This window comes from Ornithorhynchus anatinus, chromosome 16 (genome assembly GCF_004115215.2).
Source record: "Ornithorhynchus anatinus isolate Pmale09 chromosome 16, mOrnAna1.pri.v4, whole genome shotgun sequence".
In the NCBI taxonomy this organism is placed as follows: Eukaryota; Metazoa; Chordata; class Mammalia; order Monotremata; family Ornithorhynchidae; genus Ornithorhynchus; species Ornithorhynchus anatinus.
Window position 1 is genome coordinate 40,962,008 of NC_041743.1, and position 26,546 is coordinate 40,988,553.

General features: G+C 57.4%; 1 protein-coding gene across 1 annotated transcript in view; it reads left to right on the forward strand.

The window, feature by feature from the left end:
* The first annotated feature begins 4,387 nt into the window (after window positions 1-4,387).
* Window positions 4,388-26,546, forward strand: part of KCNQ4 (potassium voltage-gated channel subfamily Q member 4) — a 55,472-nt gene continuing 33,313 nt past the window's right edge. Inside the window, exon 1 of the mRNA XM_029080288.2 lies at window positions 4,388-4,773. Coding sequence (XP_028936121.1) covers window positions 4,388-4,773 — 386 coding nt within the window. The remainder of the gene's footprint in view (window positions 4,774-26,546) is intronic.

Below are 26,546 nucleotides of genomic sequence, written 5' to 3' on the forward strand. Positions count from 1 at the left end.
CCCCTGTCCCGTTGGGCCTCTTCCTCTCTGCCCCCTCGCCCGCCCCGCAGGGCTGCCTTGAAGAGTAGGGGGTGCCAGGTGGGGGGCGACCCTGGAAGGGGGGAAAGGGGGGGGAGAGCCGAGCGTGGAGCAGGTCCCGAGGGCGGGGGCGGGGCCTGGAAGAGCCGGGCCTTCCATGGAATAACTCTCCACCCGAGGCAAGATGGATGGGGCTGTCCGCTCGCCAGGTTTCCACGGCCGGGATCCCAGTTAAAGGGGCAGGCGTCACCCTCCGGCGGGGTTTAGCCAGCCCCCCATCCCGGGCCGGGATAGCTGCCACCCCCTCCCCTCTCCCTCCTCCCGCCCCACCCCCCTCCTCAGCCTGCCTCTGCTTCTTGGGGCGCCGAATCCCCTTCTCCATCTGCCCCGGGAGGCGAGGGGAAAACCGAGACCCTCGGGAAGCTAAGCCGTATCCCCTCAGCCCCATCCCCTCTACCCACCACCCAACCCGCCCTACCAGCCGCTTGCTCGGAGAGAGCCGCGGACCGGACCGAGTTTCCAGGCGAGGGAAGTAGGGCGGGGGGGGGGGGGGGGTCGTTCTTTCCTGGAGGAAGGGGGGTCGGGGACCCCGGGGAGAGGGAAGAGTTAATGACTCCCAGGGCCTAGAAAAGTGCGTCCCTTCGGCGGTGGGGGGTTGGAGGACTCTGCTGACCTAAGAGGCATCTAAAGCTCTGGTTCCTGTTTGTCGGCGCCCTCCTGCCCCCTCCTCCTTCTCCTCCTCTTCCCCACCCCGCTCCCCTCTCCGGGGGGCCTGGGGGAATGATGGGGGGGGGGGAGGCAAAAGGACCGGCTTTTCCCTCGGTTTCCCCTGTCCCGTCCCCATACCTATTCTGCCAGCTCATCTCCCTCCTCCCTCCCCTGGTCCCGATGCTGGTTTCCAGACGGGGCGGGGTTGGGGGCGCGGGGGGGGGGTTCTCATTCCAGGTTTCTGGTCAATTGCAGATGGGATGACCTGTCTCTGAGGTGCCCCTCTTCCCGGATCGGAGTCTCCCCCGCGGGCCCAACCCCCAGCCCCCCTGCGGGGCCCAGGAAGCAGCCCCAAGAGGCCTGGGCCTGGGGCAGCTTCTCCCTGAGGTTGGGGCTGTGTGTGTGGGGGGGGGGGAAGGTACCCCCGCTGCTCCAGATGTTAGGTGCTCTATCTGGCCGGGTGGAGGGGTGAGCCGAAGCCAGGTGTGGCCTGAACCGTGGTCCAGGCGGCAGAGGCCCGGCTGGGGTGCAGAGGAGAAGGGAGGAGTGGAAAAGATACCAGAAATGTTCCCCCTCGAGGGAAGAGCCTGTGGTCCCCAGAGACAGCCCCGACTGAAGATGGGTGACCCATCCTCCAGCATCCTTCAGCCGCAAGAGACCCTGTTCCTCCAGGCCATCCCCCAGCCCCTGTACCAGAGGAAAATCTCCCCGGGCTTTGGAGGTCCCACCCTCCACCGCCTCCCTGGGGCAGCTCAGCCCAGGGTCCGTGCCTATGGGTTTCCAGAGCCAGCAGCCCCCTCCTCCTCCAGCCCTCATTCCCCAAACCCGCCGCCAGCAGCTCCTCGCCTCTTCGGACTCAGCAGATCAATTCTCTCCGCTCCAGAAGGGCTGACAGCTCAGTTCTGAGCTCGCTCCCGGCTCCCTGCCTCCCTCCTAACCCCGCTCCAGCCTCGCGTCCCCCGAGAGAGCTGGTCCCGGAGGCTCCGGGCTGCTTCAGCGGCCTCTGGCGCCTCCTCTTCTCCTGGTTTGGTCCGTTCCCTCCGAAAGCCACGGAAACCCTGGGGAGAGGGAGGAGGAAGGAGGGAGGAGTTGAGGCTTCAGCGGCCTCTTCTATTCTCCTCGGCAATAATGTGACCCTAAACTCCCAGCACTCAGTATGGAGGTCAGCCCTTCATGGAGGGCTGTAGGGGAAGAGAGGACTTGGAGGGGAAATTATGAAATGGGGGTTGAATCGAAGGATCCAAATAGGAGGCACTGGGATTGCTTAACCTCGAGAAGGGAAGGCTGAAGGGAGGCTGAGAAGTTCGGGAAGTTACTGTCTCCCCGAAGCTGGGACAAGGGGACGGGGGTTTTTACTGAAACAAGAGGGACTCGGGTTAGACAGGAGTAAGAACGGTCTGCTGAGAGCGCGCGTTTTAGGACAGATCAGCAGGGGCTTCTCCACCCTCATCAGCCAATTGCGTTGGATTCAGGGACTGTCCTGCTCAGAGACAGAGGGGTGGACGAGATAACCTCTGGTGCTCTCTCTTGGAGAGTTTGGGATTCAGTGACTTTGGCATCCGATAAGAGCAAGCGTCCTCTGGAGACCAGGCCATAGCAAACCTTGCTCTCCATCCCACATCCACCCCCAGCCCCCTTCTCCTGCTGAACCCCCACAACCTCCAGGGATCTATCATCGTCGTCTCCACCCTGCTGAGGGTTCATTTCCTCCCTTGCACACTTACAGGAAATCCTGTAGTTAGAATTTCGGCGACAGCCCCAACAGTTTTCTCAGGTCGCCCCCTCCCTCGCTAACCCTGGGGATTGCCGAGTGGGTGTGGGGCGCTGGTAGGGAGGGGCGTCGAGGGGGAGGGGCTTGCCGGCGTTTTGGGGGGTGGGCTGGATGGTGGACAAGGTGGGCGAGGGGGAGGAGCCTCCAAAGATTTCCTGAAAGCCCTGACAGCCCTCATGGGTCCGCGAGGCTGTATTGATTCCGTCGTTGGGCTGGACCCAGAGACCGAGACCAAATACATCTGAGATCTTTAATCAATCTCCAGTTAGCCGGATCCGAGAGCTCGGGGATGGGGTGGGGGGGCGGAGGAGGCGGCCTGGGGACCGGGGGGCAGAGAGCTTAGGGAGGGGGAGTCTCAAGCCTGGGGAAGCCGAGAGGGGACCCCCCCCCCAAAGAGAGGGAAGTTCTGAGGGCAGGGGTCGGGAACAGGGAGGAGAGGCGAAGCGATGTACCCCGCTTCAGTTTGGAACCTCTCTGAAGTCATCCGGACCAGAAATCTGGGGAACAGAAAGAGAGCAGAGAGCTGGTGCCTCCCTTCCCCTCCGGGAACGGGGGGCGTGAGGGGGACGTCCCTTCCCTCTTTCTTCTCCTCTCCTCCGGCCGCCTCCTCCCCAGACCGGAACGGGAGGGGAGAAGGACAAGGGCAGATGGGCAGATGGAAGGAAAGGACGGGACTCGGGAAATTCTCCAGCGCCAACCTTGCAATGACTCCCTCCCGCCCTCCACCGACAGCCCCTTCCCCACCCTGTCACCCAGAAACAAGCACACAGGGGCACGTTTACACCCATTCACAGACCACACACAAACACACACGCGCGCGCTCACACACACGTACACAGCGAGCTTTCTTTCTCTTAGGCGCGTTTGCATTCACATCGGGCAGACAGCGAGCTCCACAGAAGCACAGGTACCCAGACATGCCTTCTCTTCCCCGCTCCTCCTCCGCCCAAGACCCCCGCCCCTCCAACAGACCCTCTTACGCACGCACGACCAACACCGAGCACCCGACTCCATTCATTCATCACTCAGTCGTATTACATGAGCGCTTACCGCGGGCAGAACACCGTACTAAGCGCTGGGAAAGTCCAATACGGCACTAAAGAGAGACAATCCCCGCCCCACAACGTGTTTGCAGTCCAGAGGGTGGGGGGAGACGGGCTTCCAAACAAGTAGACCCGATTCACTCAGCTAACCACCAAACTCATCACACCCACCCAGGAGCGCACAGACCTACTCATTCCGGACTCTCGCTTTCGGGTCCCCCCCACCCTTCCCGCCCTCTCCCCCCCATCCCCACCCTCCTCCACCCCTTCCCCCCATCCCCACGCCATCCCTCCGAGCCCCACAGCCCCCCACTTCTTCAGCGTTGGAGTGGCCAACTTCGGCTCCGCGCGTCCCGTTCCCGATTTGGAAAGGTGGAGGGAGGAGCGAGAGAGAGGGGACAAGGGAGGAGGGAAAAGAAGGGGAGGGGAGAAGGAGGAAGAGGAGGAGGAGACGAGAAAGGCGGGGGGGGGGGAGGGGAGAGGGGGCGGGTGGTGACATGTGAGCGGTCTCTCAGGCAGGTGGAAAACTGAGCAGTATGGAGTGGGTAATAAGAGAGTCGGAGTCGGAAAGTGCCACCCTAGTAGCAGGAGGAGAAGCGGCCGGTTGTAGAGCGGACTCCGGCGGCGTCCAGCCACCCCGCGCCGCCCCCCGGCCCGGCCCTTAGAGCCCCCCCCCCGTCCCTGGGCGGCCGCCCCCAGCTCGCCCCCCGCCGCAGGGAGCGAGGGCCAGGGTCGGGGGGCGGGTGGAGGGCGAAGGCGGGCGGGGGGCGCGGAGCATGTCGTGAGCCCGGCCGGCCCCAGCGCCTAGCCCCGGAGCCCCCCCCCCCCGCCGCCGCCCCCGCCAGCCATGGCCGGGCCGGACCGGCCCGACCGGCTGTGTCTGTCCCGGCTGGTCCCCCCGGGCCCCGGGGACGCCCCCCGCGCCGAGCTGGTGGCGCTGACGGCCGTGCAGACGGAGCGGGGCGAGGCCGGGGGCGGCCCGCAGAGGGTGGGCCTCCTGGGCACCCCGCCGCCCCCTCCGCCCGGCCCCGGCTCCGGCCCCGGCCCCGGCCCCGGCTCCGGCCCCGGCCCCGGCTCCGGCCCCGGCCCCGGCTCCGGCCCCGGCTCCGGCTCCGGCTCCGGCTCCGGGCAGCGCAGCTCGGCCGCCCACAAGCGCTACCGCCGCCTGCAGAACTGCCTGTACAACGTGCTCGAGCGGCCCCGCGGCTGGGCTTTCGTGTACCACGTCTTCATGTGAGTACCCTTCCCCTCCCCGCCCCCGCCCGGCCCGCGGGGGCGCCGGCGGTGGGCCACGGCTTTGACTCCATCCCCCGCCCCCTAATTCTACCCGGGAGCCCCGTCCCCGTCTCCTCTCCCGTCGGGTCTCCCTGGCCTCTCCCCTCCCGTGCCAACTCCCCCGCACCCCTCCTGTGCCCCAACATCCCGCCGCCGCTCCTTCTCCCGCCCGTGGTCTTCCCGGTCCCAATCCCGTCCTCTCACTTTCTCACCCTTTTCCCTGGATTCTCCCCATCCCGCCCCTTCCTCTACACCTGCTTCTCCCACAGCCTCTCTGACCCGCCGCTGCCCCTCCACCTACACACAGATACGGATGCTTGCATACACACACACACACACACACACACACCGCTTTCCATCCAACCCCCCAACTCAGAAGGGGACACCGTCTTTGCCTCCCTCCCACTTCCGGACCCGCCCTTCCCCTCTGCTCTGCCCCTGCCCTGAACTCTCCCGTCCCCTTCAGCCCTCCTCAGCCCCCACACCCTTCCGACCCCGATGGACGGTCCTTCTCGCCCACCTGCCCGACTCTTTAGCATCCTCCTCTTTCCACACCACTCTCTCCATACCCAGGCCCGGCCTCCCTCCTCTGCCAACCGTCTCTGAACCCCTTCCTCTTTCCTTTCTTACCAATCCTGCGCCTCAGGCCCATCCCCTCGTCGCCCCACTGCTCGTTATCCCGTCGCCCCAACACCCCATCGAGCGATTGTCTTGTTGTACCATCACCCCGACACCTCATCGATCCATCGTCCCATTGCCCCGTCACCCCACTGTCCCATTCCCCTATCGCTCCATCAGCCCATCACCTTATCATCCCATCATCCCAACTCCCCATCTCCCCGTCAACCGTTCGCCCCATCACTCCACTGCTCCCAACATCCCAATGCCCCATTACCCCATTGTTCTGACACCCCACCGCCCCCCAGAACCCCAACGCCCCATCGCTCCAATGCCCCATTGTCCCTCAGCCCCCAGTGCGCCATCCCCTTTTCCCCCCTTCAACTTTTCCTCCCGACCCCTCCAACCTCCCGTGAACCTTGGTTTCCTTCCCGTGGGGCCCCAGGATTAGATCTGAGAGGAGCCAGAGACGCTGGGACAGGGCCTGGATCCCAGACGGCACCAACTCTCCTCACCCCCCGCTCTTCTGCCCCTCGGTCTCTGCTCCTTCCACTGTCCCAGGCCCCTCCACATCTCCCCCATCTCTTGCGAAGCCCCTTGGGGTCACCCTCCCTCCCCCCTTGCCGAGCACCCTTCCTCCCTCCCCCTGACAAAGCCGGACCCCCGCAGAGAGACCCACAGGCGGCCGGGCTACTCTAGCACATGGAGTCTTCTCCACTTCTCCCAAAAGGTTCCTTTCCCTTTAACTTCCCGCCCGAGACCTCCCAGCCGCTTAACACACCAGTATGTCACTTGTTTCATGTTTTGTCAGGGTTTCCATTTCACCCTTTCATTTCTCCTTGCTCGGTGTAACAACTTTACAGGCAAAGTCTCCAACCTGCTGAGACGGTCTTGTTTTATTTTGTTTCCTTTGAGAGCAAGAGCGAGCGAGCGAGAGAGACTGACTCTCATTTGGAAAAATTGACGCTCTGTGGTTTGAGAGATTTTTCTCCCCTCCCCCCGTCCCCGCTCCCTACAACTTGAAAAAAACAGATTCGATTTAAAGAATGAATTTTGGCAGGCCCGGAGTGCTGAGTCTTAGGGGATGGAACGGGCCCAGGATTGAACCTGAGAGCCTTCTCCGCATCTCTCCCTCCTTAGATATCAATTCAAAGGTTCGGACCGGCATGCCGAGCTGAGCGAGCACAGCTGAAACCCTGGAGAGTCCCGTCCGGGCCCCCACTTGCTGGGAAATGTCGTGTCTATTAATATAAAACACCCAGCCACCGAGGCTTGGCCCTGCAGAGATGGGGACTTCAGGGAGGGAAGTTTTCCTGAGTGGTGATCTGTCCCTCTGCCCCTTTTCTGCCTATCTGTTCGTCCACCTCCCTCTAATAATAATAATAATGACGACGATTATTATGGTATTTGTTAAGAACTGACTACATGCCAGAAACTGTACTAAGCGCTGGGGTGGATATAAGCAAATCAGTTTGGACACAGTCCCTGATCCAAGTGGAGCTCACAGTCTCAATCCCCATTTTACAAATGAGGTAACTGAGGCACAGAGAAACCCAAGGTCACACAGCAGACAAGTGGTGGAAATGGGATTAGAACCCGTGACCTTCTGACTCCCAGGCCTGTTCTCTATTCACTTGGCCGTGCTGCTTCTCACTTTGCCATACTATTTCTCTTATCTATCCATCTTTCTAAACTAGCAATCCATTTATCATCTAGCTATATATCCATTTACCTATCTGTTTTAACAAACACCACAGTTATCATTATTATTATTACTGTTATCATTACCCACCTAATATATTTAACTATCGTTCAAGAGATTGATCTAGCTGGCTAAATGCTGTCGGTCTCTCTGTTCCTGGACCACCAGAGTAACCGGGGAGGAATGAGGTATTGAGGTTTCAGGATGACAGGGGAAAAGAGGAAATTGTCCCTTTGTGTAAACACCCCTCACTTCCCTACCAGCCCGCTCTGGCTGCTTCTATCACGCTAGGCCCAGGCTTGGAAGATGAATTTAATTCCCTTGCAGAGATGAAGGTGGTGGTCCCGGGTGGGGAGTAGGGCGGCGATGGAGCTGGAGCTTGGATGGGCCAGGGTGCTGGGCAGGTGGGCGAGCAGGCTGCTGAGGGGAGCACGGAGGTGGCCGGACCGGAGCGGTCACGCTGGGGAGGGGTTTCGTCTCGTGGAATAAATGGATTTATGGTCGTGAATGATCTGGACAGCACGAGGCGAGTGGCACGGCGTACGCCCGGGCTCCGCTTCCCCCTGTAAAACAGGGAGCGACCCACCAGCAGCCCCAGTGGGGAGGACTTAGGGGCCCCACCGCTCCCCTCGAGGGCAGGGGGTGCACACCGGCCGGGGCCGAGCCTCGTGGGATCCAAGGCCCGATGGCCCCACTCACCCCGATTCACTGGCCTGTAAGTTTTCCCTGAAAAAACTATTGCGGCAGCAACTCTCTGAGCCAGAGAGAAAAGCCATAAATCAGGGAGCAGGTGTTCCGCGACCGCTAACTGGGTTACCCATTTGCCAGCCGTTGGGGGTTAGGGGAGGAAGAAGAGCGTTTGGCGGGAGGGCTGGTGCAGAAGAACCACAGGAAGTGGGTGAGGCTGATCTGGGGTGGAGACACCCCACCCCGCACCAGTCCTGGATGGTCCCACCCTGTCCCACCCACCTCCAACAGGGTCATGGGGTCAGCGAGGCTGTGGAGACAGGACTGGGCAAGGCAAGAATTACCCAGCCTTCCTGGATCCCCAGACCCCCCGGGCCTTGCCACCCGATGCCTGACGGGTGACTTCCTGGCGGCTCAAGTGGTGTAGCCCATCCGCCCGACCCTCCAGGAGATGCCGAGGGAGGAATTGGAGATCAGGAAGGAGCAGGTGCTGGACTTCCCCTCCTCTGGGTTTTTGACATCTGAAAGTCTTCCAGCTCTTGGGGACGGTCGCAAGGCCGCAGTGTCGGGGGCTGTTGAGGGAAGGTCGCAAGGCTGCAGTGTCGAGGGCTGCTGAGAGAGGCTGTAGGGGTTGGAGGAGCGGGGTCCAAGGTGGGGACAGTTGACTGTCATGGGGGAGGAGCAGGGGAAGAGGACCTATGCTAATATCCTAAGTCACATCCCGTTCTCGAATTCTTGGCCCTGCTTAGGTTGCTCTCCCGATCCAGATATGCCACTGGCAGCGTCGGCTGCAGGAGGACAACGCTGAAAGACCTGGGAGGGAGGACTCTTGGGTCCAGTTTGCCGAGGGCATGCTGCGTGTCTCTGGGTTAGGCCCTCGCCCTCTCTATTCCCCAGTTCCCTCGGACTCAGATGCCTGTTTCCACCAGACATTCCCCGAGGCATCGTAGGAGGTCCGGCTAGGGCAGGAGAGAGGTCAGAAGGAGTACCCCCAGGCTGTAAGGAGAAACGAGACCTTCCTGAGCGTCTCAACCCACCCTGTGGAGGACTCTGAGCTGATCAGACCCAGACTCCGTGCTGACCTCAACGGTTGGTTTCCCCACCTCTCACCCTCTCCTCAGCCATCGGCTCCCGCCGCAACGCCGGACAGGTGCGTGGGCGTGAGAGCAAGCGTCCCCAGACCCCAGAGGGTCAATAATAGTACACCCACAGCCTGGGCTCTTGCTCGGGTTCCCACTGGCATTGCCCACCCTGCTCTGGGCACTAAAAATAACCAGGAGATGAGATGGTTGGCAACGCAAGGTATTCCTCCTAACTCCCCTTGATCCTCCTTGAACTTGAGCGTTTTGGCCAGGGTGGGAGAGACCTGGTTGGGAGGGCACCCTGAAGCTCCAAGTTGCTTCGGGATTTGCTAGAGAAGTGAGCTATTAAAGGGTCAGTGTCTAGGCTCCCTGGGGTGGAAAGTGACAAGGTTTGGATCTCCGAACTTTTGGTGGGCTCTGGACCCCCACCACGGACTACCCCTGCAGCTCCCGCAGGGCCGCCGGTGTTTTCAATTACTGGCTCAGTAATCCCTCTCTTTCTGTGCCACAGACCTGTGCACCATCATCAAGTCACTGGATCACATTCACCCTAATTACACCTGCAAGTCACACCACCATACAACACACGCAAACACACATCTCCCACATTATCCAAGCCATATATCCACACGCAAAAATGATCACCCTCACAGACTCCCCTAGCGCAACCGGACACCATCCCCACAGAACAGCCCCCCACACAAATCGCCCTTGTACACGCAACCAACGACACTCTCATTCCAGGGAGGGAAGGCTCTGAGAAAAGGACTGACTTTGATTCTAGGGAGGGTGACAGGAGAGGAACCAGAAAATTGGGGGACTGAACCAGAATCAGCCAAGAGGATTCTGGGTGACCCTTAGAGAGCTTCTCCTACCCTCTGGGCCTCTGCCATCCTATCTAAACTCTGGAGAACCTCTCATTTATTCTCTATTTAAGGATTATCGGCAGTGGGAAATTCCTTCCAGAAGCAGAGATGCAGGAGTGTGTGAGAGTGGGTGAAGAGGGAGGAATGACAAAGGAAAAGGGAGAAGGAACTTTTGGAGGTCAATTCATCCATCCCCTTGTCTCCAAGCCAGACGACCTCTCACCTAGCCCAAGCAGAAGCCTGTGTACATGGGTCATGAGATTCGCGGGGTCTCTGCAGCTTCTCGTGATCTCCTATTCCCAGGAAGTTCTTCCTCATGTCTAACGTCCATCCTTCCTGTTGTAGTTTCTTCAGTGCCGTCAGCTTGAAAACGCTCCGAACCTTCAGGAAATTCAAATATCCCACTCTTCTCCTCCCCATTGCTCCTCTACCCTGCTGGGCTTGTCCTTCAGACCGGAGGTTTCTTAAAGAGTGCATTAGATCCTGGGCAAGAAATTTCATCCCTTCTTTGGCCCATTTGCTACGAGACACAGTCAATCAATCAATCATAGGTATTGAGCACTTGCTGTGTGCGGAGCACTGTACTAAGAACTTGGGAGAGTAGAACAGAGCTGGTAGACACGATCCCTGCTCACCACGAGTTTTCAGTCTAGAGGGCACACAATCAATCAATCAATCAATGATATTTATTGAGCGCTTCCTGTGTGCAGAGCACTGTACTAAGTGCTTGGGACAGTACAATACGACAATAAACAGAAACATTCCCTGCACCAGGCTCCGCCCTCATTGGCCTGAGAATGGACTGCTGATTGGATGATGGGTACCACTCAGAGCGGATTTTGGACCTGGGGATGTTTGGGAAGATCAGAGCGGGTAATTCTATCCATGGGCCTGACAACCAGCTTGTTTTATCCCCTCCCCGCCCACCACCCGGGGTGAAGCCAGCTGGTGCCACCTGTGGGTGGGCAGAAGGTGGCCAGCCTGGTCTGGAGGCTGGTCTGTCTGCCCCAGGCCGCTCGCCGGCCCCCCGGGCCCTATGCCGACAGCTGCCCACGCGACTGAAGCTGGGGAGGCGCGCGCTCCTGGTTACGAAACGGCCAGTGAGCGAACACCTGGCTCAGCACAATCGCCTTTCCAAAGGGAACAATGTATTAAAAGAGCAATTTGAACGGGAGCAAATTATATAAGACGGAAGCCCTGGAAGGGAGAGGGGAGAGAAGTGTTCGGTAAGAGCCCCGTCAGCTGAACCCGGGCCGGCAGTCGGAGAGCGGCGCCTCTCAGCATCTCCTGACTCTACACTGAGGCCCATAACTCACAGCTCTTATTGGAGTGAGTGTACAGACTTTGCAGCCCTGCAGCCCTGTGGTCTGGGGGAATCTGCGGCCCTGCGATCTGGGGGAATTTGCACCCCTGTGGTCCGGTGGTTCGAGGGAATCTGCAGTCCAGCAGTTCGGTGGAATCTTCCACCCTGTGGTCTAGGGGGATATGCAGCCTTGTGGACCCAAGTAATCTGTGGCCCTGCAGCCTTGTTGTCTGGGGGAATCTGCAGCCTGAGGTCCTAGGCAGTCTGTGGCCCCGTGGTCTGGAGGAATCTACCTCCCTAAGGTCCTGGAGTCCCGGGAAATATATGGCCCTTCAGCTCTGTGAAGTGGGGAGTCTGTAGCCGGTGGTTCTGGGGAATTAAAAGCCCTGCCATTCCTGGAAATCTGAGGCCCTACAACCCTGTGGTCTCAAGGAATCTGTAGCCGTGCAGTCCAGGGGAATCCGCAGCCCTGCACCCTGAGGTCCAGGGGAATTTGCGGGCCTGCAGTCCAGGTTGGAGACTGGTTAGCAGGGCTCAGGGACTCTCTGAGGTGGGAGAGGGATGGGGACAGCCGGTTACATCTTTGGCAGAGCCTAGTTATTCCTTTGGCCTGAACAATCAATCAATCAATCAATAGCATTTACTGAATGCACCCACTGGGTGCAGAGCAATGTATTAAGCACTTGGCTTTCATTCTTCTCTGCGCAGACCATTATATTAAGAGCTTGAGAGAGTACAAGAGAAAAAGTAGAGACGATCCTAGCCTAGCCTTCAAGGAGCTTGCAGTGTAGTGGGGAGGATGGACACTAAAATAAACTACAGCTAGGAGGAGGTAAGAGGGGAAAAAGATAAGGACATAAATACTACAGGAGGGTTGGACGGTCGACTGGGCATGTTTGGTTCTGTACAAGTGAGTGTGTACATCCGTGTGTGAGTGTATATTTACTTGTCCCTTCTCTCTGCTCTTCTATAGCTCCCTCCCCAGTAGATTGAGCCCCATGGGGGACTGGATTCCCACCTGATTATCTTGTCCAACCCTAGCATTTATTTTGATGCTTGGCACATAATAGGAGCCTAACAAATCGTTCATCGTCATCATCATCATTTTCTGCATGCCTGTGCATGGGTGTGTGCGAGTGTGTTCAATCTCTGGCCCTGTGTGGGCTTGTGTATGTGTGTGTGGGTATGTATCTTCATTCATTCAGTCGTATTTTTTGAACGCTTACTGTATGCAGAGCACTCTACTATGTGTGTACTTACTGGCTCTTTATGTGTTTGTGTAACTGAGTGTCCCTGCAAGGGTATGTGTAAGTTTGGACTCTCTGGCAATGTGTAAGGTGGTGGTGTGAATCTGAGGATCTGAGTTTGTGTGTGTGTGTATGTTGTGTGCATCTTTATCTGACTGGTCCTCTCTCCCCAGCTCCACTCCAGTATGGCAGCCCAGGCCATTATGGGGTTCTGGGGGAAGGGATGCCAAATGTCTCACCCAAAACTCCAAACTCGTACCCTCCCAAGACAGAGATTTCCCACACCGTGTCAGCTCTGGCTGGGCCTGGAACAACCACGAGTCTCCCTCTCCTCACCTTCAAAGCCTTATTGAAGCCACATTTCCTCCAAGAGGCCTTCCCTGACTAAACCCTCATTTCCTCTTCTCCCTCTCCCTTCTGTGTCACCCTTGTACTTTGGATCTGTACCCTTTATTCACCCCTCCCTCAGCCTCACAACACTTACGTCCCTAACCGTAATTTATTTATGTTAATTAAGATCTCCCCATCTAGACTGTAAACTCACTGTAGATAGGGAACATGTCTACCAATTCTGTTATATTGTTCTCTCCCAAGTGCTTAGGACAGTGCTCTGCGTATAGTTTGTGCTCAATGAACGATGAAGCCCTGCCCCTTATCACAGCCCCCCTTTTACCCTCACTTTTTCTCCTCCTTCCTGTGTCCCCTTTAAGAGATTGGAAACATGCTCTTCATTTTAGAGATGAGAACCAGTGAGGGCCAGAGAGGTTCTTAGGCCACCCAGCCTGTCTGAAGTCCTGAGTACTGGAACCCAGGCATCCGGCGGGCCCTCCTATTTTAGCCCGATACCACACTGTTCCAGTTTGTATTTTCCCTGAGGAACCAAGACTGAAAACTAACACCACCTCCGGTTTCTGAAGACCATTTCTGAGAGCTCAAAGGCCTTCCACTCTATGATCTCCTTTACCTTCCCCACTGGGTTATTCTCCTAATTTTCTAGATGGAGAAAACTGAGGCCCAGAGAGGTTAAGTGAGTGTCCCAAGCTCACACGGCGTGTCCGTGATGGAACTGCCACTGGGACCTAGAGTATCTCCAGATTTCTAGACCTGTGCTCTCTCTATCGTCCCTGCCAGGGAGCTGGCGGGAAGGGCCGAAGGAGGAGAGAGAAAAATTGGAAGAAATTGATGGGGAGGAGAAGGGAGGAGGGAACAGGAAGCAGGGTTCTGCGTTTGTTCGTTCTTTCTTCCTCTCCCCTCCTCACAGCACAGGCGCCCCTGCCCCCGCTTTGAGGCAGCTCTGCAGGAAGGGAGCCGACTTGGAAGAAGTTCGATGCACGGGCTTTCTCAGCATCGAAGCTGACAGCCCTTGGGCTGGAGCAGGCAAGGAGCTGCCGTTCTTTATTTTTAGAATGTCCTCCTTAGGCTTTGTGTGGCTGGGACAATCAACCCCACCCCCACCCCCACCCCAGGACTGCAGACCAGCCCGCTGGGGAGAGGGGGTGTGGACAAGGGAGAGCCAGGACTCCTGGGTCATTCCCCAGCCCCTTTCTCCACTGAGCCATACCTGCGGTCCTCACATGACCTTATCTGTAGCATGGGGAGAGAAATTTTCCTGGGAGGGAGGTTGGGAGAGGGAGTTTGAATGGTGCTTTGAGATCCTCAGAGGATCTAGGAAAGAGGAAGGGTTGTTTATCGTCTGATGGGCTCTAAGGTGGGGAAGAGGGGGAAAAGGGGTCTAGGGGCTCCGGAGTTTGAAAGCTCGGGTGGAGTTTTACCACCCGAAGGTGGCACTATGAGCTGGTGACAGACATGCCCAAAGACGCCTCAGCCTCCGTGCTGGGCGTGGGAAGGGGAAGCTTCTGCCCACTCCCCAGTCCGAGAACTGAGGCCCCTAGAGGAGAAGGTCAGAGGAAGTAGGAATAGATAGCACCCTAGGGCACTGCCCCAACTCTTTCCCAAAACCCAACCTTTTGGGCAGGGCGCCCCCTGCTATTGGCCCAGAGGCCCCCACTTTTGGGTGGTTTAGGCCTCCCGTGCCTGGCGTCAGGAGGCTGACCCGGAAGACCCCTTCCAGATCTAGGAATCGCAAGATCCCAGAGTGGGACAACAAGCCATGTGATTGGCCCCGGGGAGAGTGGGTCATTGACAGGGTGGCGGCTGTGAGGTGGCGGGAGAGGTTGTCACGGGGTCCGGAAGACTGGACTCATCCCCTTCTGCCGCTGACCCAGCCAGCTTTGACCACCCCCTTCCAGGGCAGCAGGTAGCCCGGCTGCAGAGCAGTAAAGAAAGCAAGTGTCTGAAGTATTCACCCTAGTGCTTGGTACAGTGCTCTGGATGTAATAAGCGATCAGTAGTGTTTGACTGCTCAAGTACAAACAAGGAGAAGCCTAATTCCCCTACTCAGAGTCCAGGGAAAGCAGCCCCTTTCCTCTCAGTTCACACTCAGGCTACAGGGAGAAAGTGTCTGAGATTCCTCCGGCTCTCTCTGGGCCTGGGCCTCAGGTTCCCCTGGAGGGGAGACTGCCATTCTCCTGCCAGGTGAGGCTCTGGCCCTGCAGGGCACCGCAGGGGTGAGTTCCGAGCCATCCCCCGCTGGGATACAGCCCTGAGAGGAGAAGACGCTGCGGATGGTGGATTAATTGGGCTGGGGCAGGGAACTTTGCTTGGGGGGAAGGTGAACCAGACAGCAGTCTCTCTTTAGGAGGTAGACAGGGGGTCTTGGAGAGGCCGGCTGGTGGGGGCCCGCAACAGGGTCGGGGAGCATCTGTGTCTCTCTCCCCACTCTCTTCCCTGGGCCAGCTGAGCCTCTCCTGCTCTGGGCAGTGGAGACTGAACTAGGGGAAACAGCTTCTGCTGCAGCAAGAGGGATGGAGGTGAGACACTAAGAAGGAGATTTGAGGAAGAGAGCCGGCCTTCCCCGGCCCTGAGAAAAGTGCAAGTTTGGGGAAGCCCAGGAGGGAAGCCGGGCATTTTGAGGGCATTAGGACAACTGTAAACACATCTAGAGGGCACTTGGCGGCAGAGACCACTCTCTTCCCCCGGCAGTTTTTGAAATGGCTGGGCCAGCTGAGGGCACCGCCACTTCCCCCAACCTGCACGGGGTAAGAAGCACAGGGAACAGAGCCCACTCCCCCACCGGGGTTACCCTCAACTGGTCTCTACCCCCGACCTTCCTCTTCCTCTGAGTGACCTCCTCCCCTTGACCCTCAGCAGCCCAGATCTCTGCCTGAACGGCTTCCTTCTGGGATCCACCTCCCCGCTTCTCCTCCTGGCCCAGCCTGGAGCCCCACTTCCAGCTGACGGTGCCGGTCCCCATGATGGAACGCAGGACAGGGCCTCCAGATGGCAACAAGAGGTTAGACATACAGAGGGACTTCCGGGCAGTAAGGGGGATTCAACGTAGGGATAGGTGACGGAGGGAAGTCATAGAGTCTCCACCTCTGGAAATTTTAAAGAGAGAACAGGCATGCTCCAGGTGGCTTTCACCTTCCTGAAGACGGGGGACTGGTCCAGATGACCTCTCGGGTCCCTTCGGGTCTGGCGGCAGGGGCTGTGATTGAAAGAGAAGGGGCCCAGAACTGACTGCTTGAATGATCTCTTCTCCTTCCTGCTGGTCCCTTCCTGAGAGAGTGGGGATACCTCATGACAGGTACCCCCCCTGCCTCTGTCCCACCAACCCCCAGCCAGATTCTGGAGCAGCAGCCCCATCATTTCCTCTCTGCTCCTCCTCTCTGCTGGGGGGGCTTGAAGGAAGCTGGGATTGTGGGGAGTCTCCCCACCCCCCACCCCCGGCACTGCTGTTCCCCCCACCTTCCTCTCCATGGTTCCAGGTCACATTTGACGATTTTATTTTCTGCTCCATCGAGGTCCCCCGGGAGAGCCGGGCAGAGAGGAAACTGCCGAGTCAGCCGAACCAAATCCGCTCTCAGCTCACGCGCTCTCCCCCGCCACGAGGAGCCGTGGTGCCGGGGTCTGGGGCCACCCCCTCCCCATGCCCCCACCGAAGCCTACTGCAGAGACACCCCTCGCCTGTCCCCACCCCCGGCCGGACTCTTTCCCTTGCTACAGTCCCACAGCTCTGGAAATATGAGAGAGGGACAAGGATGGGTCCTTCTCGTTCACTCTCTCTCCTTCTCCATCCCCCCCCCCACCGTGGGTTGGGTTCCCGAGGTGCTCCCAAGTCCATGCCCAGGGGACCTGGAAGCCTGCACCCCCGCCCCTCACTGCTGTTTCTCTTCAGCTAGTGAGAGAGCCTTCTCCTCTGCAGCCCTCCCTCCGGGGATGGTGGATCTTCCAGGTTCCGTTGCAGATGCTCCTCTTCCCCAAGTCCCTCTGGGATGGACTGCACACCCAAGCCGTGGCTTCAACTTGTGATCTCTGGGTGAAGCTGGGCTCCCCTTTCCCATCCTCTTCTCTCAAAGAGGCCAGTGGGTTTCCCCGAATCACAGCGAGAGGGAGGCAGAGGGAGAGAGGAGCTGTGAGGTAAGGCCCTGGAGGTCGAGCTACAGAGGAGAAGGCTCTCGGGCACCAGCCTCTTGGAAATGGGAGGGGTTTGCTGCCCCCCAGCGCCTGCCCCCTTCCCTTGGCAGCCCGGACCGGCAGGGCCTGTAACCGGACCTTTCCGCATGCTGGAGAGTTCAGACGCTTTTTCCGGCCGCCGGGGAATGGCGTGTCCTGCCGTGATCTCTCCGGGCTTGTGAAATCGGATGCCCCTGCCACCCACCCACCCCCCACCTGCCGGACCCTTGAAAGATTCTTCAGAGGCACCGGGCCCTGGGCTCTTAGTCTGCAGGGCTTGGGGAGCCCCTGCTGAACCTGCCGGGAAGGATGACCCTGGGCAGAGGAGTCATTTAATTCATTAATTATGGTATTTGCTTACTATGTGTCAAGCACTGTTCTAACTGCTGGAGTAGATACAGGTTAATCAGTCCCACACAGGGCTCACAGTCTACGTAGGAGGAAGAACAGGTATTGAATCCCCAATCTACAGTTGAGGAAACTGAGGCACAGAGAAGTAAAGTGACTTGTCCAAGGTCAGACAGCAGACAAGTGATAGAGCCAGGATTAGAACTCGGATCCTCTGATCCCTTGGATCCTACTCTTTCCACTAAGCCATACTGCTTCCCATGTGGTATAGGGAAAACTGAGGCCCGGGGTAGGACTGGTCTGCTCCAGGGCCTTCAGCTGAAGCTCTGGGCAGGGCCCAGGCTTCCTGTCCTCTGGCTCTCGCCACACTGACTCGAGAAGGAGAGAGGGTAACGTTGGGATGGGTGCCAGGGTGATTCCTGTGTGTAGTGGAGGGAAACCAACTGTTCTGTCTCTACTGAGGATAAAAATTGAGTAAAAGGCTCATACTGCAATAGGAGAGACTGAGACATCAGGAAGAACTTTCCAATTCTGAAAGGGGATGGGACTCACCAGAGAAGGTGGCAGCTCCTTACGGATTATTGGGAAGAGGGATTGGTTTAGGTGTCACTCTCTATGGAGGCAAGAGACTGGTCGAGGTGATCTCAGGAAGGCCCTCTGACTCCCCGTAGGGGAAGCGCTGAGAAGGGAGCAAGAGTTGATACCCAATTCTCTCCAGAGTTGGGATCGTCTTAGCTCTTGGTACTTCTCCTTGGGTGGGCTGAGCTTCAGAAGGTGTCTGAAGTCCGAGAGGACGCCCCCCTCGCCCTCTCCCAGCAAGTGGCCTAGTAACATTGCCCTCAGAGAACTAGGGTCTTGCCTCCAGTGTCCACCTCCTGGACCCCTATAAGGAGGGCCTGCAGGGGCCACTGGGACCGGGACCCTACGGGAGGCTAGGAAAAGGACTCAGAATCATTGGGTGACTTGAGGACACTGTATTCCCTGCCTCTGATTAGTCCTAATTCTCCAAGCCTGGCAGACTGAGAGGTCAGAGGGGTTCAGGGAGGGGGAACTTCCCCCTCCTCGGTCACCTGTTCCAGCTTCTTTTGCCTTTTGTGGTTGGAAAATTTTCCCCTGTTTTTAACCACAATCCCTCCTGCTGCAGTGGAAGCTCATTCCTCTTGAGGAGAAAGGAACTGGGGGAAGGGAGGGGACTTGGATCTTGGATCCTGGAAAGAATTGGGAGAATTCTAAGCTGGGTCTTCTGAGCTCTCCGTGAGCCACTGTGACCACTAGGCCTACCCCGGGGCTAGGGTCAGCTTTGTATGGCCCATCTCCCCCAGCCCCCAGAGTAAAGAGGGCCCAAGGGAGTGAGTGTAGGGGCCGAGGGGGCACAGCAGGTGCTCGTGGTGCCAGGGCAGGCGGCAGTTGCTGTGGGTGCGGCTGGCACTGGGTAGGGCTCTGTTATTTTCCCTATAGGGAAAGCACCTGTGGCTATGCAAACCCAGGGACCTCCTTCTCCTTTTTGGGTCACCCTTGTACTTGGATGTATACCTATTATTTACACCCCCCCACCAAACATCACGTCAGTTCCACAGCATGTATGTATATATATATATGTAATTTATTTTGTCTACCTCCCTCTCTAGATGGTAAACTTGTGGGGAGGGAACTTCTCTACCAGGTCTGTTTTATTGTTCTGTTTCAAGCACTTCGTGCAGTGCTGTGCACACAGTAAGTGCTCCGTAAATATGAATGATCGAATGATGGGCATTTATTGAGTGCTGTGTGATGAGTACTGTACTAAGTTCTCATCCCACTGCAGGGGGCTGCCTCCTCCTGGTGTTCTCTGTAAAGGAGGTCCCTGGTGGTAAGGGGATGGAGGAGGGGCAGGTGGCCAGTGGCACTGAAATCTTAAACCCTAAGGGAAGGAAGACAAAGAATTTCTGGCCGAGAGCGGTGGAAAAAGGCTGTTTCCAACCTGCAGTCACCCGCTCCCTGGCACAATGGGGGAGGGAGGCCTAGGGCAAGGAGGGGAGGAAAGGGGTCTTCTGGGCTGTCAGTGACAGAGATGCCCAAGGGAGGGGTTTCTGTGGACCAGAGGATTGTAAGTTCCTTGAGGATAGGGATCATGTTTGGTAACTCTAACACACTCTCCCGAGCGCTTAGAAATGTTCCGTATTCAGTAAGTGCTTGTTAATACCACTGATAGATTGATGCGCTCTTACTAACAGCTGGGGGAGAGACACTCTGTCCCCAAGGGGATGGTGACACACCCAGCTTGCCCCTTCTTCTCTCTCTCTGGCCTGGACAAAGGGGCACCGGGAGCCAGGTGCACTCTGCGATCTGAGTCCTGGAATCCTCCAGCCCAGGGAAGAAAAGGCATGAAACGTTGGTGAGCAGGGCTGGTAAGAGTCTTTCCCAAGGTCCCGGCTTCCCTAGCATTCCAGAACTCAGGTCCGGGAGAGGGAACAGCCTGGGATTGTGGAATCTGTTCCCACCATCATGGTGCTGCCCAGAAGAAATAGGCTTAAATCTGGAGATTTCCAGGTGGGGGTGGTTTGTTCCCACCTCCGTGCCGAAGCAGGGAGGAGAGGAAGATGAGGAAAACCCACTTAGATGCCCCCCTCCTCAGAAACAGATCACTTGTCCCAGCCCAAGCTGCCCTGCTCCAGGCTGGCAGTGCCTACCTGGGACTGAGTGCCCCTCTCCTGGCTGGGGGGGGGGGGGGGGGCTGGGGCTGGAGCAGGAAGGATGGCAGTGGGAGCTAGGCCCCGGCTCTTGGTCCCTGACTCTCTGGCACTTGTTTGAGTCAATCGTTTCTGCTTCCTGCCTCAGCCTGCTCTTCCTGGGAAAAATCTGACCCAGGAATCGAGGGCAATGTTCTTCTGTGTCCTGGAGAAAGAGGGAGAAAGAGAGAAAGGGGTGGGAAGAGAGGGAGAGTGAGGGAGAGAGGAGGGGAAAGAGGGGATAGAGGAGGGGAAGTGAGGCTAGAAGGGGAGGGAGAGAAAGAGAGAGAAAGAGAAAGAGAGAGCGTGCGCTTCTCTTGCTCCCCACTCTATAAACACGGTCCCGGCCTGTGCCATGGTTACCAGGCCCCAAACAGCCTCCTTCTTCTTGGGTTATTTATACCCCTCACCCCGCCACAGAGATGGAGGGAGGGAGAGAAGGAGGGAAGGAGAGAAGGGGAAAAGGAGGGAGGGAGGAAAAAAAGAATGAGCTGCCTGCCCCCTCCCTCCTTGCTGTGTCTTTTCCAATTCTCTCTCTCTCTCCGTCTGGCTCTATCCCTCTCCCCCATTATCCCTCCACTTTCCCCCCTAAAAGTTGTACTCAAAGAACCCTTTCCAGCTGAGCTGTTTATCCCAGCGGCTGACAACTCCAAAGACTGAAGCTCAGGGACTAATGTGGTACAGCCCGCAGTTAGCTGTACGTCTCCGGAGTCAGTGTGATCCTTTGGTCACTGGTCAGGCAGTTAGGGGATGGGGTGCTCGGACACCTGGAGGAAGAGGACTTAAAAAAACCCGTTCCAAACTCAAGTCCCTCCTTCACCTTTAGAAACCTTGCCCTTAAGGACCTCAACCTGTTGACTATGTTGGCTGTGCACGGGGCATTCTCTGCCCGCCTCTTATCAGCACCATCCCCGGAGCATCCAGCTCCCATTACCCACCGCCTTATTTAAACCACCCTCCCAATAGTGGGCTCTGAGAGTCAATTCCCCTCATTCACGCCCACCCAACTCAGCAGGATCATAGAGAGGGGTGGATGCTGCAGGGGCTAGAGCAGAGTTCCCCCACACTCCACTGACCGGCCTGCCCCTTGGATATGGACCAGTATGTGTCTTTGGGCACCTGCCAGGCCAGGGGAGTACTGAATACCTTGGGAGCAATCAGTCGATCAATCAACGGTATTTATTAAGCGGTTACTGTGTGCAGAGCACTCTACTGAGCCTTGGGAGAGTACAGTATAACAGTGGGTAGACACTTTCCCTGCCCACAGAGAGCTTACAGCTAGAGGGATCGGATTTCTCCCAGCCGCACAAGTCCCTGGGACCGTCAAGATGCCCGCCTTCCTCCTGCTGTCTTCCAACGTGCCCGAGGCCACCAGCCTGGACACCGGTTCTCTGCCCTCCTGCTGGCCCCAGCCCCGCCCTCGCCGGAGATTAACGGGACTCGTGGAGGCTCCTTCTGAGCCCGATCCCTGGAGAGGGAGGTGCCGGTGTTCCCTGGAGAGGGGGAAGGGAAGGAGTTCAGGCCAGCTGATCCCTTCCTCGTGGCTTCTCCCCGCCACGAGGCCGGGCTGGCACGGGCCGGCGCCGGGCTCTCTGCTCTCTGCAGGGCGAGGATCCAAACGCCACTGTAAAGGTGTCCGCGATGGGCGGCGAGGGTGGAGGGCGGGCGGAATTAGCACCCTGATAAGCAAACACCCAACACCTTTCTGCTTCCAAACCTCTCCCTCCCGGTGAGGGGCGAGGGAAGCACGGTGGGCAGTAACACAAATCCCTCCTCGAGGGCGAGGAAGGGAGAGTGCGCGCTTGGGGCGCAGGATCTTGGGGAGCGGGGGGTGGGGCTGAGGTAGATCCAAATGGGACCTGGTCCCTCAAACTTTGGGCTCGGTCTCACCGCCGTCCCACGCGGCGCTTTCTCGGACCCCACGGTCGACCTTTTTGCACTTTCCATTTGGCTCCGCGCTCGGCTTTCAAGCGCGGCCCAGGGCTTCGTCAATTGTTAATCTGGAAAAGGAAAACCAAGAAAGCAGCCGGCAGGAGTGCGGAAACCTGACCCTCCCCCGCTCCCCACCCCCCGGCCGCTGCGGGGGGACGGACTGCGGGTCCGGGAGGTGGCAGCGCTTGGGTGAGGGCGCGGGGGCTGCACGGATGCCCATGGTGCGGGATCCGTCACCCCTGCCCGTCCAGACACGACCGTGTGGGCAGCGGGACCGGGCCCGGCGAGGAGGGTGAGATCGCCAGAGAGGCGATCTGGCTCCCTCACTCAGAATCAGCTCCACTCACTCCAGGACAGTGAATTCTGAGCCCCTGGGGAAAGTGAACACTGAGTCATCCATTCTTGGGTCAGTGACCCCTGAGCCCCCCTCCCTCGGTCAGTGTTCCCTGAATTCCCCCCCCACCCCCGAGTCAGTGATCCCTGAATCCCCCCTTCGGGTTAGTGACCCCTAAGTCCCCCTACCCAGGGTCAGTGACCCCCGAGTCCCCCCTCCTTGGGTCAATGACCGCCGAATCCCCCCTTTCCAGTACAATGACCCCTGAGACCCCCCTCTCTGGGTCAGCGACCCCTGAAGACCCCCCTTCCTGGTTCAGTGACCTCTGAGGCCCCCACTTCCTGGGTCAGTCCCCGGGACTGTGACGGCTGGATCTCCCAGAGTCTGGTCCTGAGTCTGGACCCCCCACCTCCCATCCACCACCCAGCCCCGGGGGCGGATTAGCGTTAGCCGGAGCGCGGGGCGGTTTTGGCGTCCTGGCGGTTTTCACTGTTAATTCCAGGCAGCTGACTGTCCCGGGACCAGATTTCTAGCCCGCTTCGCCCGGCCCCGCCGTTCCCCAACCCTGGTCCCCATGTCCCAGTGGGAGCGCAGACGAAAGAAGCCACCTGGGCAGGTGGGGGAGACGGAGAGGAGCTGGGGTTCACCGCCCCGCAGTTCCACATGATCTCTCTAGACTGTAAACTAATTGTGGGCACGGAATGTGACTGTTTATTGTTGTAATGTACTCTTCCAAACGCTTAGTATAGTGCTATACACACAGTAAGCCCGGGATCCAGAAGTGGCCTTCTCTCCAGCCTTTAGACACTGTGTCAAGGGTCACAGGGAGGCCAGAGAAGATAGGAGAGGCGGATGCCTAGAGCAGGGGTCTGTACTGGCTGTGACTGGCAGGGGAGGAGGGGGGCTCTCAGCCTTTTGAGGTGTCTTCTGAGCCTCTTCCTTCTGAACCTCCTCTCCCCCAGCCCCCAGCAGGTGGTCCCTCCTCACCTACGGTGGCTTTCCATTGGCTGTTGTCTGGGTCCTCGTAACGCCCCAGGCACTTCCCTACCCCATCCCCAGAGAACGGGTGTAGGAGCCGCCAAGATTGGGAAGTTCAGCCTGGAGAAAAGAAATTCCTAGGCGGGTCTCCAGTCAGCGTCTTGGAGGAAACTGCCTAGCTGGTGAAAGAACAAGCAGAAATGAGTTTTTGGACTGCAGCAAGAGGTACCTAGATGAGTTATGATAATAATAACTCTTATTATGTCATCTATTCCGTGCTTAAAGTTATGAGATTAGACCCAATCTCTGTCCCATGTGGGGCTCCCGTTCTATCTTATCTCCATTTTACAGAAGAAACTGAGGCCCAGAGAGGTTAGATGACATGCCCAAAGTCACTTGATAGGCCATTGACTAAAACTGGGACTCTGCCCCAGTCCTGAGCTCTTTCCATTTTGGCCACATTGCCTCCAGACTTTCCTGACTGAGACTGGAGAAGGGAGGAGTATGGAAGGTTTGATCATTTTGAGGAGGTTGAGATCGACGAGATCTTTATGTGAGGGGGCTCACTGGTGACTTAGGCTGCTCCAAAGGGAGAGGGGATGGAAAAGGAGAGAGAGACTGTGGAGGCTGGGATGGCACAGAGGTCTGGAGCTTGGCTGGGGTGAAGAGTGAGGAGGAGAAGGGGAGAGGAGGACGGAGGATGCGGGGGACAAGATCTGGAGCTTGTCTACCCTTTCCCTGCCAGGCCTCCACCTCCCCCCCTTCCTCATTGTGACCACAGAACAGTTTCTCCTGGCTTTCCCTCCTCCATGGGTCCCTTCACCCCCCCCCTCCCCCGGGCCAGTGGTCAGCTTGTTTCTCCAGGCCCCTGTTTGGCAGGGCCCTCTGGAGATCATTTTACCCATCCCCCTGGCTCTGAGCAGGTCGCAGGTTGCAGGTCCCCAGGAAAGGAGGGTCCTCGGTCTCCGGTCTGTTTTGCTGTTTTCCTGGCTAGAAGGTCTTCCTTAAATTTAACTCAGATCCCACTCCCTGCATGTGGACCCCTCTTTGCCTGGCTGGGGTGGAAGTGGAGAGCAAACCGGAGGGGAGCAAGGAGAGAAAGGAGGAAGAAAGCAGGAGACCTACTGGGGAAGGGACTGCCAGAGCAAAGGGAGCCCAGCGAGAAGCTTTTCCAGGCTGGGATGGACCCATAAGCTCAGCAGGACCAGGATCAGGACAGCTCTACATTCCTCCTGGAAGAAAGGAACCAGGATTGAGGGTATAGATAGGAGAGGGGCAGAGGCTAAAGTCACAGAGAAAAGAGGGGGGTGGGGAGGTTTGTGGGCGTTTATGCAAATTAGATGCAAACAGTATGCAAATACGACCTTTCTTCTTTGAGCCAGCAGGGATGCTAGGGATTGGTTGAAGTTGTAAGTACACTTCTAGGAGCTTTTGATTGGACACAGCCCCACCTTAGTCCTTCCTTCCTCTGGAGTTCCGAGCCCTAGAAGTATATTCAGGTATAGCTGGGAAGGGCTTGGTTTGCCTTCTGTAATGCTGGAGCCAATAATGATAATTAATAATAATACTGGTGGCATTTGTTAAGCGCTTACTCTGTGCAAAGCACTGTTCTAAGCGCTGGGGGATACAAGGTGATCAGGTTGTCCCACGTGGGGCTCACAGTTTTAATCCCCCTTTTACAGATGAGGTAACTGAGGTACAGGGAAATTAAGTGACTTGCCCAAAGTCACGTAGCTGACAAGCGGCGAGGTACTTGTTAAGTGCTTACTATGTGCCGAGCACTGTTCCAAACGTTGGGGCAGATACAAGTTAATCAGGTTGGACACAGTCCCTGTCCCATATGGGACTCACACTATTAAACCCATTTTACAGCTGAGGTACCTGAGGCACAAAGAAGTGAAGTGACTTGCCCAAGGTCACAGCAGAAAAGTGGCGGAGTCGGGATTAGAACTCACATCCTCTGACTCCCAAGCCTGGGCTCTTGTCCCTAAGCAGTGCTGATTCCCAAGGCTCCGCGTCCCCCTTCCTCCATTTTTTTTGGGTGGGAGCGGGCCCTATTGACCTCTTCTTCCATATGGGATGGAGTTGGAGAGGCAGAACCAGAGCCCCAGCCCGGTCCCTGTGGCCAAACATGTGAGTCCCAAGGCCAGAGGAGGAGACGGACCAGGCCAAGCAGGGAGAATGACCGGTTCTGCCGGGTTGGGCTGGATCATGGCCTGGGATATCAGGTCCAGGGAGAGGAATCACAGTAAGTGGGCACTGACCCCTGGCTCTCTCTGGGGTGGGGGGGCGGTAGGGCCGATTTAACCTCGTGCCACGAAATGCTGAATGGTGAGGAAGGACCGTGGTTAATAATTCATGGAGGAAGAGATTGTCTTTTCATTCCAGGGAGAAAACAGAGTATTAAACCAGGATAGGGGTGGAGGGTGGAGGAAAGCCAGGGGAGGGGACCACGAAGTCCACATCTCCTCCAGCTTCATCAGCTGAGGAGCTTGGGTATTGAGGAGAGATTACCTTGCCCCCGACTGCCTAAATTCCGATGGCCCTTTCAGCCGGTGGGAGAAGATACACTCATGGGCTGGTCCTCCACTCAAGAAACTAAGGGAGGAGGAGGGTAATGTGTTTGCTCCGTCGATTGCATTAAATAACAGTCAGGTCTCCTGTAAGTGCTGTGTCTTGTTAGGTAAACTGGAGTCATTTGCTCTGGAAGTTTACTCTGGGTTCTAATCCTGCTCTGCGTTATGTCTGCTGTGTGACCTTGGGCAAGTCACTTAATTCTCTGCGACTCAGTTACCTCATCTGTTAAGTGGGGATTAAGGTAAAGAGACTCATGTGGAACATAGACTGTTTCCAAACAGATTAGTTTGTGTCTATCCCAGCACTTAGTACAGTTTCTGGAACGTAGAAAGCACTTATACCATTAAAAAAAGTTTAAAGCGAGAATGCTCAGGGCTCAACTGATCAGGCTAAGGGTCCCTCGTTGCTTTGTCCACTCAGGGCACACGTCATGGGCATCCACTTCTCGGTATCTTCTGGGGAAATTTTCAGCATCTCCCTCCAGCCCCCAGCCCCTGGAAAAATCATCCCAGTGACCCCAGGCTGGAGGGGAGGGGGATCTTCATTCTGGCTCTTATAGGGACCATACTGTACTCAGAGATCATCATCATCAATGGTATTTAGTATTATTAATCATATTTATTGAGCACTTACTATGTGTAGAGCACCACATTAACTTCCTTGAGTGAGGACAATAGAACAGAGTTGGCAGACACGTTCTCTGAGCACAAAAATGTTGCTGCCATAGACCTAGTACCAACACGGACCCCCAGCAATGTCCCCGGCCCCGCTCCTCGCCCCCTATATATGCCTGCCCTGGGCTCCTGGGGAGGACTGGCCCGGATTTGGCCAGGG